General features: G+C 38.7%; 1 protein-coding gene across 7 annotated transcripts; it reads right to left on the reverse strand.

The window, feature by feature from the left end:
- Positions 1-1,524: 1,524 nt before the first annotated feature.
- On the reverse strand, positions 1,525-17,322 carry LOC104603075 (nuclear matrix constituent protein 1). 7 transcript variants are annotated; one of them, XM_010267014.3, is made up of 9 exons: positions 17,185-17,322; positions 16,581-17,013; positions 10,498-10,707; positions 9,580-9,833; positions 9,034-9,304; positions 8,851-8,934; positions 2,867-4,953; positions 2,260-2,491; positions 1,525-2,171 (listed from the first exon to the last, which is right to left on the reverse strand). In XM_010267014.3, exons 2-9 carry the CDS (start codon positions 16,914-16,916, stop codon positions 1,926-1,928), a joined length of 3,720 nt encoding a protein of 1,239 aa, XP_010265316.1. In that variant the 5' UTR covers positions 16,917-17,013; positions 17,185-17,322; the 3' UTR covers positions 1,525-1,925. The 7 variants fall into 7 exon arrangements, with proteins under 7 accessions (XP_010265316.1, XP_010265317.1, XP_010265313.1 ...); XM_010267015.3 differs by having other exon boundaries at positions 16,581-17,002; positions 17,185-17,297; XM_010267011.3 differs by having other exon boundaries at positions 17,110-17,259.
- Between the last annotated feature and the right edge of the window lie 1,491 nt (positions 17,323-18,813).

Below are 18,813 nucleotides of genomic sequence, written 5' to 3' on the forward strand. Positions count from 1 at the left end.
CCTTCTCTTCCTAGAAAAAGAAATGAAAAAAAAAAGAATATCCAATTATTTTAAATAAAAAATAAGAAAATCTCAATATTCTGAAATCTTGGCCGAACTAAGTCTCGGCAAGTTTCAGTTTAACACTACTCTAAAATTAGCAAAATTTGGGTGAAATTCAATTCCGCCAATACAAATGTATCATATCACACTAATGTGTGAGCAAGGTTCAAAATAACGATGCAGGCCGTGTAGGCCTGTACCGGGAAGCCTCTGATACAGTATGTATCGGCCGATATGCCTGGATACATTGCAATTTTTTTTATCCTTGTGGGTGATTGTGGTGTATGAATAATCTAGTATGAGATACATGTAGTAAAATTGTAGATAGGAAATGAAGATTTGGGCCATTTGTCAGCCCAATAGGGTTGGGATAAGGTTTGAATGATGATGTTGCTACACAATAGGGTAGCCTGTCCCTCCTACCGTCATACCTATAAGCCCTAACCCTAGTGATAGCAGAATTAGATGAGTCTCGGATACAATCTAATGAGGGGTGATTTGGCCAACCAATTACAACAGGACGTGGTTAATCTGAATCATTTATTGACATCTCAATGCCATGTGGGGACAGGTCAAACTGAGCCAGATGGTCCTAAACCAACTAACACAACCTACGTGGCTAATCTGAATCATTCATTGACATATCAGTGCCATGTGGGGACAGGTCAAACTGAGCCAGATCGTCCTAAACCAACTAACCCAGCCTATATCCCGGCCTAAGGAAGAACAGTAGGTTGCCCCTCAACTGAGCGGAGCACATCACCTTAGGAGAACAAGCTGATGACTTCAGATGCCGGCTTGACCTCACCGACCTAGGCAACTAACGACTTGAATAGGCAGCCAACCTCCAGGGTATTAACCTACATGGTGATCTGTCCTTATTTGGTTTAGCATACCTATCGGTTTCAAAACCGATGACGGTCATGGTCAATATTACTAGATACAGCTCCAGAGTCCACTGGGTACCTATCTTTTCTTTTTTTCAAATCTAGTTTGATAGGGACCAGTTTAAGGTCGGTCTACCCTTTAAACCATTCGCTGACCCAAAACACTCTCATAGGGAATAGGGACATCAAGAAGGCCCCGATACATATTGCACCTATCTCAGGTACATGTATTAAATTTATAGGGAGGTGTTCCCAATTTGTTGAACCTTGGGTACCTGTATTAAATTTAATATTGGGATTATCTCAGGTACATCATGTATTAAATTTATGGTGAGATTTTCCCAATTTGTGGCTGGACTCCCATGTTTCCAGTGAAAGTTTTAATTGCAGCGAATCCCGTCACCCCAGGGCGTTCCTTACCGCCTAAAAATGTAAATGACGATGATATGAGATATTAAACCACTCTGTCCAATGGAACCCAAATCACGAAATTAATTGGAAAGCTCAAATATTTAAATGTTGGGTATTGAACCAAACGAGTTTGGGCAATAGAGATATATCCAATAATCCAACTCCAGAGTCAAGACAACAGAAATCAGGAAAAGAGTGATTGGGGAAAAGAAACAACAGTAGTTGATAGTGGATACAAATAATTTAGACAATGGAAAAGGCAGGCTGATAGTGCCAATGTTAAACAGGGGGATCTATTTACTACAAATCAACACAGGCCTGCTGAAAATAATAAAACAGACCGATATCCTAACCAAAGGCACAACGGAAACAATATCGATATAAAAGAGAGATAAAGGGGAAAAAATAGAAAGACCGTCCTATCCTCCCACTCCCACTTGAAATGAGAGAGGTCCCTAGTTACAGTACATTTCAAATGTTAATACACAAGACAACAGAGAGAGAGCTCTTAACAGCAAGCTCAAAAAACTTGATGCAGTCAAGACTCACCCCCATCAACGTGCCAAAAACACAGGTGGAACCTAATCACGTTGTGAAGAAATTCCACAACTTTTTCCCAATTGACACTTCGCCTGGATGCTCAGACTCATCATCATCATCATCCTCATCTTCGTCCCCAAATCCATCTCCCTCGTCACCTTCACTCGCATACTCTTCATCACCATACTCAACCGGCCCTTCTGTTGTCCCATTCACTTCTTCACTCAACTCTGCATTCCCAATCAACATCATTGCCTCAGCATTGCCACCACCAGTTACTGTCTCAAACTGCTGCAGAGAAAAAATGAACAAAACAGGGAGTATTAGGAGTCAACTAAGTCCAACCTTCTGGAGCACATAGAGAGAGAGAGAGAGGTACCCTGACAGCTCTATCGGCTGAGATCTCATGAATTTCCACCACACTTTCTAATGCTGTCACCTGCACCAAACGTGTACTTTGCCCATTCTCACCATTAACTCCCTGAGAATCTGCAATGGCAGCTTCCTGCTTGGAAGCTTCTTCTCCTGTAACCTCACCACCATCAGCTGCCTTCTTCATTCCTTTGGTGGGATCAGATGTTGCTTGAACTGCTGCTACAGCTTTGCCCACACTATTCATAAATTTGAAACAATAATGACTAGTAAAACACGTAAAGAGAATATTTGAGAATAGCAAATTACATCTTAAGTGAAAAAACAATGACCAACTAGACAGTGATTTAAGATAACACCAAAAGATCCAAAATCAGTCAAGAATATGGCATACATGGTTGCCCACCATGAACCAGAGATGCATGCCCTCTTCAGTATCTTGTTAATGTGTGTACATTACCCACCTAGAACTTCAAATTGACAAGACATCTCTCAGTTCACAGCCAAGAACCATGGTAAGCAGAATCAATCTCCATTTCAAGATAGTCAATAAAAGGCCACTAACCTATGGTCGCAAGTCATCCTTAACAGACAGAAAACATGTTGAGACTTACACTTTCGGACGCCTTAGGTTGTATCGCTTTTCACCTGGAGTTTGCATAGCCGGTGCAACTGTTTGCCTCCTCTTTCTCCGCCCACCTGTTGTAACACTATCTGAGCGCACTTCACTGTCATCAGCATCCTGCTCACTCACAGTAGTTATAGAAGCATGGGCATGGTTACGCTTCCGCCCCATGCTTGCCATACCAGAATCTCCTCGGCTTTCTTCAACAATATCGACAAAACCTTCTCTATTCCCATTTTGTTCATTCTTATTCTCTTCTGGGGTTTCCCCAAGAATAACCTTTGCATCCTCAACAACAGCCTTCACAGAACGTGTTCTACGCATGGGCCTACGTTTCTTGGCATATTTGCGTCTACCACTCTTCAGCTCCGAATGTTGGGAATCTTCTGGTAATTCTTCTGTCTTGCTATCCATGTTGCTCTGTTCAACAGATAAAGTTGGTTCATCTTGCAACTCTCTGATGCTATTATCTAATTGGATCCTCTGGACATCAAAAGAATCACTTGGTACCACAAAGGAAGGTTCTGGTTCATCTTCGGCACCAACTAACCTTTTTGATGATTCTTCTTCTATATTAACTTCTGTAGGAAGAGATTCCGTACCTAGGCCTTGAGCAGCAACTTGCTCAGTCTTTTTGATTGGGGAGAAGTTAAATATTCTGGAAGTGCATTTCCGGAGCCAAGACATGCGTCCACCAGGAGAACCCAAACATGTTCCTCCAGGAGAAAATTCAGTATTTGCCCCATCAGCACTGGTGCCACCACCTTGCATTGACTCCAGATAATTTTCAGCCAGTCTTGGCAGGGGAAGGACCTCGGCACCATCGAGCTCTTGAAGGGACTGCAGATCAGAGAACACAAATTCACTGATAATTTCTCCACAGTTCATGCAATCCTTGTTTTTCTCCACGAATGCAAGGAAGTGTTCTCTCTCCCTGAGAAATTGTTCTCTCTGATCCTTGAGCTTCTTGCTAAGCGTAACAAGATCATCAATGTCTTTCCGCATTTCAAGTTGCTGTACTTCAAGATGCCTTTTGTTTGTAGCAACCTCTTCTTTTTCTTTTTTGATTCTACGTCTTTCCAGCTCCATTTCTTCCATTTCTCTCCGAGCCACCTCCCTTAGGTGGTCAATTTTATTCTGTTCTCTAGACCTCTCCTCTCCAAATTCCCTCTCTCTTTCCTGCAAGTGTTTCTCCATTTCCTCTTGTCTATTATGAATATCAGCCTCGAGTTCCCTTTTCAGCAGCTCAAAGTCATGGAGCATCTGATCATGCTCACTTCGAGCTTTTTCAGAAAGCACTGATTGTTCATGCTCCATGCAGGCAGTGAAAGATTCTTTCTCCAGTTTTAGAGCTTCCTCCTTCCTTTTCACAGAATCCTGCATCGCAATCCTTTCATTTTTCAGCCTTTCCTCTTCTGAGGTTTTCAGTTTCTCCAGCCTTTCTTTCTCTTCACTTACCTTCTTCAACTCTTTCATAATTTCAGTTCTCTTTTCGTCCAAAACTTCCCACTCCCTCTCAAAATGCTCCTTTTCCTGCCTCAAATCCTCAACCTCCTTCAAAAATAATTCCTTCTCAAGCCTGCATTTATCATTCTCCCGTTTCAGCTCTGATTGCAGCCGAATATATTCAGCTCTCTCATCTTCAGTTACTTTGAGCTTTTCCCTTTCTTTGCATATCCTCGTTTGCTGCTCATCAATGTCAGCCTTTATCTTCTCCACTTCAGCTTTGAGTATCACCAAGTTCTCTCTTTCAGAAAGCATTTGTTTCTTCTGTATCTCTAAGCTCTTCTCCTCAGCTTTGAGAACTTTCTCCCTCTCCTTCAAAGCTTTCGATTTTGACTCAAGGTCCTTTTCCTTCTCCTTAGATTTCTCCAATTTCTTCTCTACTGCCTGCTCCCGTTTAGCAATTTTTTCCTCTTTGTGGTTAACTTCAACTTCCCTCTGATCCACTTCAACTACTCTGCTTTTCAGTTCTTCATCCAAGGATTTCCTCTTCTGCTCCAATTCCAACTCAAATTCATGTTTCTTCTTCTCCAGAATGTTGTTGTGCTCATCAAGGATCTGTTGGATCTCCATCTATAACATGAAAAAAAAATCAAGTGTCAGTCACAACTAAAGAAGAAAATAGAACTACAAAAGGGATCACAAAATCTAATAACTCAAAATTCAAACCCTGGCAACCAGTTAAACGGAAAATATCTAACTCAATATTCACAAATTCTTTTTAATTTGAACAGAATGTAAATAATTTCATGTGAAACAGAAAATACCCAAATCAAATAATTCCCCATCTAAGTTCAGGAATAATCCATGTGATACAATTTTGAATTATCAAAATCTTAACAGGTATAATTTGAACAGAATGTAAAAATTTCTTGTTGAGCTTATGCTTGGTGACCAACATCTACATTCTATTTTAAGTATGTAGATGTCACACACTAGGATCTATTATTAAAACCAATACTGGTCAGGTATCAACCCAAAAGAACTAGTATAGGCAATAACATGACATGTCAGAAAAGGAGTTTTTGTTTATTTATTTATTATTTTTTATAGGTAATGTCAGAAAGAAAATTTAACGCAACTATCTCAACATGTAACTGATTTTTTTTTTGAAAAAGTAAGGTAATATATTAAACTGCAAAAAATATGAAGGATATACAATCAGCCCAAATCCCTGTACAATGAGAAACAGTACTAAAGGAAAAACCCCTGAAACCCCAAACCCAAAAACTGAGCCAGCAGGTGTTTACAAACAAAGAAACTGTCCAAAAAAGAGCTCTTTGTCAAAAAAAGAACTTAAATGTCTAGATTTGAAAAGCGAGTGATTAGCCAGCCACGAACACAGAATGCCCATGATATTTTTAATAACTTCCTCTTTTGATTATTGACGCCCTTCAAATACTCTCTGGTTCCTTTCACGCCAAACTGCCAAGAACACAGCTGCAGGAAAGGTGTTTCAAACCACCCTTCCAGCCTTACTTAAATCCTTTAACCACCAAGCAAACAGAAAGCTCTTCACATCAGGTGGAAAGCACATCTTAATCCTGAACAAGTCCAAAATATTGCCCCAAATCCAGTGTATGAAGTCACAGTGGATCAGGAGGTGATTAGAGGCTTCAGTGCTTCTGTTGCATAGAGGACATCTTTCATCCTGCACTTGAATGCCCCTTCTGACTAGGATATCTCTGGTCTGTATTCTGTCCAGCACCGCTGACAACACAAAGAAAGACACCTTTGAAGGGACATTTCTTATCCAGGAAGGCGGGAAAGCAGAAGACTCCTCCCTTGTCAAGCTGTTATAGAAAGATCTGACCAGTGATTTAAAAGGCGCACAGGCGAGGCGCATACAAAATGCGCCTCGCCCAGGTCCTAGGCGCACCCCTTTCAAAAGGCGCGCGCTTGGTGCGCCTAGGCGTGCACCTGATGCGCCTTGCTCCTCATCCCAGGCATGCGCCTTTTTAAAATTTTGCGCTTTTTGTTTTTTTTGTTTTTTTTTTTTTGAGTCTGACGGCTGGACCGGGGGCTCCACCCCCGACCACGCCCCTCGAGGCAAACCCTAACATAGACTTGTTCGGGCTTGCCTCGAGGGGCGTGGAATGCAATATGTTTTACATCACATTAACTATTTGAAGCAATGCAATCAAGGAAAAAAAGAGATTGTGGGTTTTACATACTTGAAAATGCTTTATATGTTTGCTTTTATTTTTAAATTTTCATTTGAATACACTTTACATGTTATGCTTATGTATTTTAATTTTAGATAATAGGTTTTTTAAATCATTTATTTTAAAATTTAAGTTTATATTTTTTATTAACATTATGTTTAATATTTTTTGCATTTTTTTTTAAATTGTTGGCTTTTTTTTGAATCTTCTGACTTTTTTTATCTTTTAGCTTTTTTTATTTTGCACCTTTCTTAAAAAGGCGCACGCCACGCCTTGCGCCTCATGCGCAAATTGGCCCTTGCACTTTTAAAACACTGGATCTGACAAAGAAAATTCCTAAGTTTTCAAACATCCATTTCCTTTTGTCCTCCGCAGCTACATTTAATCTGACATTATATAAAGACTGCAGCAAACCTACGAGTGAGTTTATCTCCCGCAGTTGGGAATTCCAGACCAAGACTCCATTCTGCATTTCCAAATAATCAGCCAATGTTGCATTCTTGTCCACTGCTATCTCGAAAAGACCAGGACATCTTACTGATTTTTTCACTTAAATGAACTTGAATATTTGGATTCAACTTTCATTTTCATGTTATAAATCATAAATTGACTAACCAAATATTTCATTACCCGTAGTTTGAAAATGGACAGTTTTAAAAAGTGCATTTTACCCTCTAGAGATACAAATTCCATCCAAAGAACGCAGAGAAACAGAGCAGCAGTGGTGACTGAGCACTACTCCATTTAAAAAGGTAGGGGGAAGAGCTTGAAAAGTCCATTTTACCTCTTTCTTTCTTTCTTCCTCCTCCTCCACAGCTGACAAGCAGAGGAGCACCAGCTTTCCACCAGTCTCCCCTCCCTCCTCTCTTCTCTTTTCTTCTTTCTTTTTTCTTTCCTCTTCCCTTCTTTCTCTACTCTTCTTTCCACTTCTCTGTTAACTGCACATAGCAAAGAGTAAGCAGACCATCACAGTCCAGCTATTTTCCTTCTTCCCTCTTTTCTATTTCTTCTTCCTTTCTCCTCCCCTTCCCTCTACTTATTTCTTCCTCTGTAAACCGATTGTAACAGAGGACATACCAGAGCAGGCAAGAAACCCAACACCCTCCTTCATGTTTCCCTCAAATCACTCCACTCTCCTTCAGAGACTCCATAGCCCTTCCTCACCAACTGGTTGTACAGTTGAGCTCCCTATGCCTACTCACTTATATTTGTTCCTCCAACTGCACAAGGCACCAAACAAACCACCCCAATACTCGAGCAATTGTCCCATATCGTGTTTACAAATGCCAAACTGGGTTTGACTCTGCACATCTTATTAACATCAATGTTTAGTATGAAGAGGCTCCGCAGCTTCCTTCTATCTGAGATTTGCACTCAATCAGAGAATCAATGGATTTGGTTCTCTCTCCAGATTGTTCAACCTCTATACCGAATCTCTAATTTCCTCATTTTTCTATTCCTTTTTTATCCAATTGTTTTAGACACATCACTTAATTTTGGCAATTGACAGATTGATCATGTCTCCTATTTTCTTTATCTTTTATCTTTTAATTAAATGCTTCTGCCAATGTCAAATATGGTCAAGCATATGATTAGTTTGAGGTTTGAACTATATGGATTAGAAGAGAATAATCAGTTGGATGGAAATAGTTCCCTATGAATTGTACAACTTGAGGGGTAATAAAGTATCTGATTATTAACAACAAAGCAAGAAAATGTTGGGTTTATTTTATACAACAGTGGAAGTTTCAGAAATAACTTATTTGGAATATGCAAGTGGATGTTTGCAAGATTAATGTTCTTCCATCTGTGCTCTCCTATTCTTACTCTCTCTGGATATGATTTTGGTGGGAGATTGGCAAGGGAATGACCATCTGATACTAAGTTTGTCTAGGCATGGAGGATCGGCAGGGAAGGGTAAACATGGGTTTTGAAAAGATTATATACATCACATGATGTCATATGCAGACAGAATGTGACAGACCACTAACAGAGGGGTAGTATTCAACCTGTGACATCATCTAGCAAGGTACTTCAAGTCATTTTAGAAACCAGAGGGGTGGTTTAAGCATTTATCAGAAACCAGAGAGGAGGTTTTTTAAGTATTTAACCCTATTTCATTATGTGAAAAATCATGATCACCTATGAAGCTTTTTTTTCGTATTACACCTATAAAGCTTAAGAGATCCATTACAAGCATTGCACATTAGGCATAACTGAAATATAGAAAGGAATTTATGAAACATCTTAATTAACCACAATGGATAAGATAGTACTTTTTAATTAGTATAGGAAAATAACTCACTCTTTCTCTAGCATTTAGCTTCTCTTCTAGCACAAGAAGTTCCTTCTCTTTCATATCTAGGCTCCTTTTGGTCAAATCAGCTTCCTGCACCCCAAAGAAACAAAAGAATAGAGTTGGATGTATGAGAATGCATTAACTAGAACTTAAAAATATTGGACTATCTCAGTTAGAAGATAAGCATACCTCCTCTTTTGCAATTAGATTTGCTAATCTAGTATTTATGTCATCTTCTTTCTCTTTTAAAGTTATATTCATCATATCAATCTTCTTTTCAACCTCTTCAAGATGCTTTTCTCTTTGCTTAAGAAGTCGGTCGTTTTCATTTGCTCTCTCCTCTCTCTGGTTCAAGATTCGCCGACCCTCACCCAACCTCTCTTCGCCCTCCTGTAGTTTCCTTTCCCACTCTCTCAAGTCTTCTCTCTGTTTAGACAAAGTTGTCTCCTGTGCTTCTCGCCTGAGAAAATGGAAGACATTTTGCAAGTTGGAAATGGAACATGGCATTTGCATTATCTAACTTATGACCTTGAAAAATTAAGGACTTATAACATGACAAAAAATGTTGCTCTCGATAGAGCACAATGGGACAGGATTAGTGTAGCCAACCCCCAAATAGTTGGGATTAGGGGCTGAGTTTAGTTGAATTTAAGTTTGACAACCCAAAACAATGAGTAAAAACAAGTGATGGATACAAAAAAAAAAAATAAGGTGGCCCAAGACACTAGAGTATACTCTGCATTTAGGGATAGACGTTCCCTTCGAAGTATACTTTCACGAGCTTCCACTTCTTGCAGCTTCCTTTCCACCTCTGAACTCTTTCTTCTTGCCTCAGCAAGATTGGCATCTGCAGCATGCAGCTTTGCTTCCACCTCCAAAGACTTCTCCTCAATATTAACAACCAAAGCACTTGCTTCAGCTAACTTTGTATCAGATGTAAACTTGATTTCTGCATACTCCCCACGCATCTCACGCAAAGCCTTTTCAAGCTACAATGACCCATGTTGTTCAGGGAATGAGAACAGTACATGACAGAATAAAAACCTAGTTGGATATTCATTTCTATTCATCATAGACAGACCAAATATTTCTTACCATAAGAGTGCACACGTGGATGGGTGTAAAGTTAAAGAGGTGGAACTAATAAAAAATCAATAGAGAGAGAGAGAGAGCAACTTCACAATCAAAGAACCAATCTTTTTTTTTTATAAGAACTACTAAAAATGGTCAGATATATATATATAGAGAGAGAGAGAGAGAGCAACTTCACAATCAAAGAACCAATCTTTTTTTTTTGATAAGCAAGAACTAATGTTATCACTCCCCCACCATGCTTGCAATCTTGAGACAAATCAACAATCCTTGTTATCGCTCCCCCACCAATGTTAAAGAACCACAGATAAATAAATAGATAAAAAAACAATGGTAATACTCTACCAAAGGCAATTTGAGGTCATGTTAATCATGAACCAAGCAAGATCAAACCATGAACACATGGAATCTTGCTCACTGAATATTAGCAACATTCTAAAATGATACATAGAGCAAACACAGCAAGCATGGTATTTGAAAGTTATAATTCACGAACATAAAATTCTTTACACAATTAGTATCAAGGAAGAAAAAACTAGAAATAGCAAGCATATATCATACATCATCCACACACTGCTTCTCAACTCCCAAAGCCTTCCTCAGATTTTCTTCTCGCTTCTCGACTTCAGATATTGCAATTAAGTGTGCAGCTTGTTCACGCTTGAGGATCTCCTGTGCTTCAATTAATGCTTGCCTGAGTTCTTCATTCTTAGAAGTCCATTCTTTCTTTTCAATCAGAAGCAGCCCCATATTATATTGGTATTCAAAAAGCTGCTCAAAAAAAGAAAGGTCAGCTAAAAAATAATGTGCAACGTTCAAGCTGAAAGCAAAACAAACAAGGAGGTAAAGGCACAGATTAATATCAACTTATATAAGAACACATGTTACATGACCATTGAAGATGGCAAGAACAGCTTTTGGGTGGTTCAAACCAAGTCAAACCAAAAGAACAACTATTGCAATTAGATAACGGTAGTAGTAAGAACAACAACAACAATAATAATAAGATAACTAGATCCTATTTGCTAAAATAACTCTAGAATTAATTATCAAAATCTACTAAACCAGTAACAAAGGGAAAGCTGGATTATTAATATCAAAAGCAGACTTAATAAATCTTGTTCAAGGATGTCTACGTAGATGATTTGATTAGAGGCTGGAGTGTTTTAGCAAGGTCTTCTACTTAATCACCTACCATACAAGCAGTTTGGTCCCCTCCTTTGCAGTGTAATGTCTAACTGAACTTTGATGGAAGCTCCGTTGGGAACCCTGGACCTTCTGGAATAGGGGGTGTGTTTAGAGATGCGGGAGGAAAAATCCTCTATGTATTCTAGTCCAATAAGTTTGGGGGACTCGCTGAAGTGTTGGCCCTCCTCCAGGGGCTCAGATTGGCCAAGCAATTGGGGTATCAACAGCTAGAAGTAGAGGGAAATTCAAAATTAGTAGTAGATTGGCTGCAATCAAATAGTTTGGGAACGTGGTCCTTTAGACAACCTGTAAGGAAATTATTGAGCCTCACAAGGGAGCTGGGTGCACAGGTTTATTGGTCTAGGAGGTCAGAAAATGCTTTAGCCGACAACATAGCAAAGCAAGGGGTGAATCGGGAAGTTTTTTTTTATCAATAACATCAATTTCATTAAATTAAGAGAAAAGAGGGAAAGGAATACAGAGGGAGATAAAATAACTTAGCTCCCCAAAAAACAGAAAACTCAGGGAAAGCAAAGAAAATTAAAAACTAGCCCAGAAAACAGCCTCCCTAGTCACTCCTTGCTTGGCCAACCCATCCGCAAATGAGTTGGCACTCCTCTTCACCCAGCTGTACTGAATCTCTATGTCCCTACCCAGCCATAAGAACTGTTTTTTCTCATTGTTAAAGTTCCACAAACCACTGTCCTCTGTCTTCAACCAATTAACCACCACCTTCGAGTCACCTTCCAGAATCAAACGGCTAATATTTAGATCTTTTGCTCTTCGAATTCCTTCAAGCGCTGCAAGGATCTCAGCCCTAAGGGAGTCACCTTCTCCAATAGGCCAGAGAATAAAGCAGTAACAGTCCCTTCCTCATTCCTGAAGACTCCTCCAATCCCAGAGGGCCCTGGATCCTTACACTGCTGCCATCAAAATTCAGCTTTATAAAGGCCGAGGGGGGAGGGGACCAGAACGGACAAAGTCCTCTTGCATCTTGCAGTGGAAGCAATCTCTTTCCAGTTTCTTAGCAAGTCATCCATAGGACAATCTGAAAACGACTCCAAAGATTTTAGCCAGTGGACCGCTCTTATAAGGATTCGGTCTAACAAGTCTTCCAAAGTTTTTTCCTTGTCCGAAAATATGCGTGAGTTTCTTTCTTCCCACAAAGACCAGCAAACCGCTGCCCAAATACACCTCCACATAGTCTTCCCTCGCTTCTTAGGCCAACTGAAAAAAGATGGGGAAAACAAACCTTGGACAGTCTCCGGAGGATACCAAGAACACCCAAAACGGGAGAAAACCCACTCCCAAACAGATTTAGCAACCTTACAAGAGACCATGAGGTGGTAGCCAGATTCCCCATCAGCTTTACAAAGAACACATCTATTAGGAAGTAAACAATAGTTGGGTCTCTTTCTTTGGAGTAAGTCTAAAGTGTTGATTCTTTCCAAGAAAATTTCCCAACAAAAAAAACCCCACCCGAGGAGGAATAGGTCTGCTCCAAATTTCCTTAACTGGAAATTTTGTTTTGGGCAGTTCACTTCTGGCTTTTGGGCACAAGTTTATTGAGCCTCTCATGTTTTTGTTCAGGGGTCACCTTTCACATTAGTAGGTGACAGTTGTACTTCTGGTTTTTTAGCTAATGAAAGTTGCCATTTCCTATCAAAAAAAGCAGACTTAATAAATTAAACACGTTAAAGTAACTATCCAGATGAGACAAAACATTCAGCTTACAGTAGAAGTTTGACCCACAATATAACTATTATTGTTATCCAATAAAGAAGATTACAATAGAACAAGAGAGGTAGATATTATACATATGCACGATTAACTTCGGTATTTCGATCAATAGGCACCCTCTCCGGAGTCCAACAACAATTTTTAGATTCACAAAACTATTTCTGGATTAAGGGTAAATGTCAATTTACCAGGATGAAATAAAACTAATGGGTCTAAACATGCCAAAACTTGGCAACTAGCAAGGCAACTGCTTGTAACGTTCTGATGGATACACCAACCTAAAATCAACTACAAAATATTGGCCCTTAACATTCTTAGACAAGGTTTCATTCCAAGTCATTAAATTCCTTTGTTTTTAAGATATTTTTATAGGATTTCTATGGTTTAACTAAGGCTGTCAATGGACTCCGAAAATTGAATATCCAATTTGACTCCATATCTGATTATGCAAGATTTAGATGTTAAAAGTTGCATCTAATTAATAATCGGATAAGATGCGGATTTAACCCCATCCAATCCAATTAAAAATCCGAGTCCATTAAAAAATTACTATATATATATATAATAATTATGTAATCAACATCATCATCCATGCCTTATCCCAACTATATGGGGTACATGAATCCTGCTTCGCCAATCCTTCTATTCAACACCATATCCACTGTTGAATTATTAGTGCTTAAATCATTTATTACAACTTCTACCCATGTTCTTTTTGGTCTACCCTGAGCTCGTCTAGCCCCTTCTATGTGTAATAAATAACTTCTCCCAACTGGCGTAGTTGGTGCTCTTCTATGAACATGCCCAAACCATCTCTCTCTCTCTCTCATTTTATCACCTATTGGAGCTACTCCTATGTTCCTACTGATAACTTCATTCCTAATCTTTTTTTTATCAATACTTCATTCCTAATCCTTATGTTTATCAATACTTCATTTTTTTTATCAATACTTCATTCCTAATCCTTTTTTTTATCAATACTTATTTCCTAATCCTATCCTTTCTAGTTTTCTCAATCATCCATATTAGCATTCACATTTTTGCCACATTCATTTTCTAGACATGTTGTTTCTTGACTGCCCAACACTCTGCACCATGCAAGTACAACATAACTGGCCTTAAAACTGTATGTATACATATTATACATAATTATATAAAGTTTATAAATGATAAATTTAATATTTTATATTTGTGCACATTTTTATACATGTGTAAGTTAAAAACAATTAGTTTTTTAAAACTTTATTTTGTCATTTTAAACACAATATGGTGGATGCAGATTAAATCCAGACCTGACCTGAAATTTGAAATGCCAGACTCAGATTGGATCCAGATCCACGATTTTGAAAATCAGGTTGGATGCGGATTTAGCTGGACCAATCTGTTTACAGCCCTAAGTTTGACATTTATTTGTCATCCACCTCGCCGCATTTGTCAAGGATGGTAGACTTCAAGAATCAGGTCCAAACTACCCCCATTTGCCCTAAGTTTGGCTAGACCATCAGCCAATCTGTTTGCAGATTTAGATCTAAATCTCCACACCCCAGTCTTATCACCTATCAACCAATCTATAACCTCCTTGGAACCACCTTCTATTAAAATATTCCTGAAGTTAGCTTGTTTATCACCTTCTTTCGTTTAACCCTTTTTGTTTTTTTTTTTTTTTTGAACTCTTTTTTCTCACTTAGACACAGTAAGCGGTTTTGTTTTATCAATGTCATCAAATAGGACCAGACATTGAGCATGGTGTTGGAAAGTTCCAATTTTCCCAGTTTAACTCAGGATTTACCTGGTTCAAACCATCAAAACCACCCAATATCCAGGAACTTGGCACTATCTCGTTTCCTATTTTTCCAGATAAATTGTTTGGTCAAGTACAATTTTTCAAAACACTACTCTTCTGCAAATACCCATCACAACACAAAAACAAAAAAAAAACGGCCAAGTGAAGTGGATCCTAATGCTAAGGCAACTCTGTAACAATACTACCTCAAATATTTACACCAGGAAAAAAAAAATAGATGTCATTAAAATTTTAATAGCAATTGTGCTTGAATATACTGACTGCATGGAAGCCTACAGTATAAAAGATTTAAAGATGATATTAATTTTTGCAAATTGGTCTAGACCATGCAACCATTAAAAGAAATAGAGATCATTTGACTGAGACTGCTTTTGGGAGATTTTCTTTTTCCTTTTTTGTTTTTTTTTTTTGCCTAAACAGGATTCTGACAAGCTATTTTTGAAACAAGCTTTTAAAAAAAAAGTTCTTTCTTTGTGTTTGGCTGATCACCAGCTTTTTCATTCACAATAACTTCTTGCAAACATGAAGAAATAAATATAAATTTTTTCACGTTTTCAAATGGGATTTTTTCATGCAACACCAAACAATTTTTTTACTGGTTTTTGGCTTCCCTAACATGAAAAGGCGCAAAAAAGACAGTTAGAAAAGCACTCCCAAATGCGACCTGACTCTTTTCCATTACCAGAGCAAAAAAGTATCAACACCCTGGTACAAATTCTACTTTTCGGCAAACTGAATCTAGAAAAACTTATGGCAACTTAACAACATATAATTCTAATAGTAACCTTGCCAAGTCCCTCCAAATGTAAATAATTCAGTGCTTAAATACATTGATGTTCATAGTAACCTAATTGAATATCAGAAGTGAACTCAAACATTGTAATATGCCTAATAACAACAAATAACTTGATAAAGTATAACTGATCCTTAACCTAATGGCACTAGTTACTAACTCTTCTTTTAGAAATTCCCTTATTACTTTATTCTAAAGCACAAGGTGTCTTTTTGGTATAAGCCTAGTGCCATAAATCTGAAGAAATAGCAAAAGCCCCTTTGAAGTTCCAAGTTTTAAGTCAATATACCCATAGCACAGTCCTGTTGTCTGATTACATTTTTCACTCTTAAAGATATATCATCATAATTGAGTGAACATGAGAGATGGGATGATAATTAAAAAAGATGTAAATTAGAAATCAGAATCTTACTCATATGGAAAAGTTCATCATCAAGGTGATATGCTCCACTTGAAGAAACCTTACGACAGTGGAAGCCATTCGATTCAAACATGTCATGACAGGCTTTCTGATAACGCTTAAGGCTTTTTCTTAGAATGTTTTGTGGTTGTTCAGATGATCTGATCTTAAATTATCTCCAAACAACCAGTTGTTACAGGAGTGCACGACTCCATCAAAAGAAAACCAACGAACAACATATTACACCTCTTCAGGAGATCAAATCACAAAATATTTCATTTTCAAAAGAAAGCCTTATTTATGTAATGTATGTAAGATCATCAAAAAATATATCACTGTCTAACGGAACCGTACTGGTTTTGGTTTTTGTAGCACCCAATATGAGTAAATGAACTATTCCTCATCCTCGCTGAACTATTTACTTGTACACTAACCCAATTTTAAGATATGCAGCACCACATAGGATATACTTAAAAAGAAAATTAACAAATTAAAGGAGTATACAAGTACTGCTAACGTCTTTCTAATATATTAAAACAGAAAAAAAAAATCTTTCCTTTAAATGTAAATAAGAACCAAGGAAAATAGAACGACTAAAAACCAATCAGACTAAAGGAAAAAAGTGAACAAAATACCAGAGAAAAATCAAGTTAAGGCCAATCAAACACATACAGTAAGAAGAACAAAGGAAGAGAATGGGAATGAAGAAAAGTACCCACCTCTTTTTCTAGCTTCGAAACCTTCTCGACGAGCGCTAACCGGTCCTTCTTCTCCAGTGACGCCTCGTCCAACAATCCAGCCTCTGAAAACCGTCGCCAGTCATCCATGTCACCACCACCGTCCAACACTGTCACATTATTTCCCCCATTGTCAGCTAATGAACCCAGCGGAGGCGGCGGCCCTTCAAGAAAAGCAACACTTTTTCCCTTTGCAACACTTCCATCTCCGCCTCCGCCATTTCTAGGGTTTGGAACCGACGCCCCACCATTCTTCCGCACGTCACTCCTCGGCGTAAGTGACCAGCCCGACCACACCTTCCTCTGCGGCGTAAACATCAGACACTTCTCCGCTATAAATCTTCCACGAAACCCGCAGTTCCGGATCTTGGGTTCAACTTCATAACCAAGAAATCGAAGGACAACTGAAGAAACCCTAGAGGGTAAGAATTCGCTCCGTTATTGAACCTCCGGAACACTGATTTCACGAATTCTAGATGAAAACGATTAATTAAAGAAGAAAAAAACAAACCCTAGCCGGACGTGAACGGAATTCCCAAATTCCGGCAAGTCGGAGTGCTGAAATCCGAAACTCAAGAAAACGAACCTCTATTTCACGCTTTTCTGCGACCGCAGCCTTTTCCCTTCCCGCTTTGCGCCGATCGCTCGCGTTCTTTCTTTTAATTATCGGGCTTCAAGTTTCCTTTTACTATATTACCCTAAATTTGAATTCTTGACATCGGTGTCACCGAGGCCTTTCTTGTCATTTTTCACCGCTAGCGCTTAGTTTAGAGCTTGCGCTTCGAATGTCGACCTTTTTCGTGACAAAAATGCCCTTAGTCCAAAATTGATCGTGTTTTGTCATGCTTTCTTTTGTCCATACAAGAGGCGGCTCCGGAATCTGGAATCTGGATGACTAGACTGGATACATTTAGATGGTAAATTTGGGATGTGGTTAGGGATGTTTTAGTAAATAAGTTGGAGTAAAGATCGGTATGGAATATACCATGTAGAGAGGAAACGCAACGGTGCTTGTAATTGTAACCCAAACCAAAAATAAAAAGGAAGTTTGCTTCTCGGAACGATGCGATTGCGATTGCGATCCATCATCCATGTGAATTGTGAAGTTAATGATCTGTGACAACTAACAGATTTCATTCTGCCACTGCCACTGCGTGGGCCCCACACCTTTGGTTACGTGATTTCTCAGACTCGAATCGAATGCCCCAAACCCGACGGAGTTAATTAAAAAAAGGGAGAATGACCAATCAGCCCACATCCCCCAAAGTACAGGTGAAATGCATCCTGATCGTGAATTGATGCTAAATTCACGGGCAGGATGTGGTTTATAAGGGGAGAGGGCTAATAACAGGGGGCTGGAATTCAGAATTCTGCATCGTGTGTATTTATCTTAACCGACCCGGTGCCATATTTCCAACGGCAATACCAACCCGCCCAGCCCATGAATAGAAAAATAAATGTCTGTTGCTTTGTTTTCTATGCATGAAATTAACTGATTTGAAGTCAAAAAATTTTCAAATTTTTAAAAACCCCCATTTTACACACCAATGGCCGCTTGTCAATTGACATCAATTCCGAACCGCACCCACTCCAACTGTACTTTGGCCTATAAATTCTAACCCTGTGCTGAACCATCATTCTCCCCAGATTAAATTATATAACAGGTTACATGGAACGATTGACATGAAATTTCTCTATTTATGTTTCTTAAAAAATTAATCAATTTATATAATATCTCAACGAAGTATTTTCTTAGTATCTCAATATGGCTTATATTTAGTTTGATAAAAAATTAAGAGAGATAAACTATAGTTTTAAAAACAACCCAGAGGCCGAATCGATTAGGGGTCTGGACTTCTAGGTCAAACGGTCGGCCCGTTCTAACAAAAAAATTAAAAAAATTAAAAAAACAAAAAATGGTCAAAACCGTTCGAGCGATTAATCGCCTGAGTCAACGTTTACTGACCAAAATCAACGGCTTTGGGCAAATTTCCGGTTTTGGGGAAAATAGAAACCGATCACCTGACCGGTTCCCAGTTTTTCTGGTCCGACCATCCAGTCCAGTCTGATTTTGAAAACCATGAGATAAACAGAAAGTTGAGGCCTAATAAATTTCTCAAGAGATAAGCGGAAAGTTTAGGGGAAATTATTATCAAATTTCACAAATTCCTTAAAAACTTTCCCCTTACTTGTGGTGCCTCTCTTATTTTTCTAT

This window comes from Nelumbo nucifera, chromosome 4 (genome assembly GCF_055504915.1).
Source record: "Nelumbo nucifera cultivar China Antique chromosome 4, China Antique-T2T, whole genome shotgun sequence".
Lineage (NCBI taxonomy): Eukaryota > Viridiplantae > Streptophyta > Magnoliopsida > Proteales > Nelumbonaceae > Nelumbo > Nelumbo nucifera.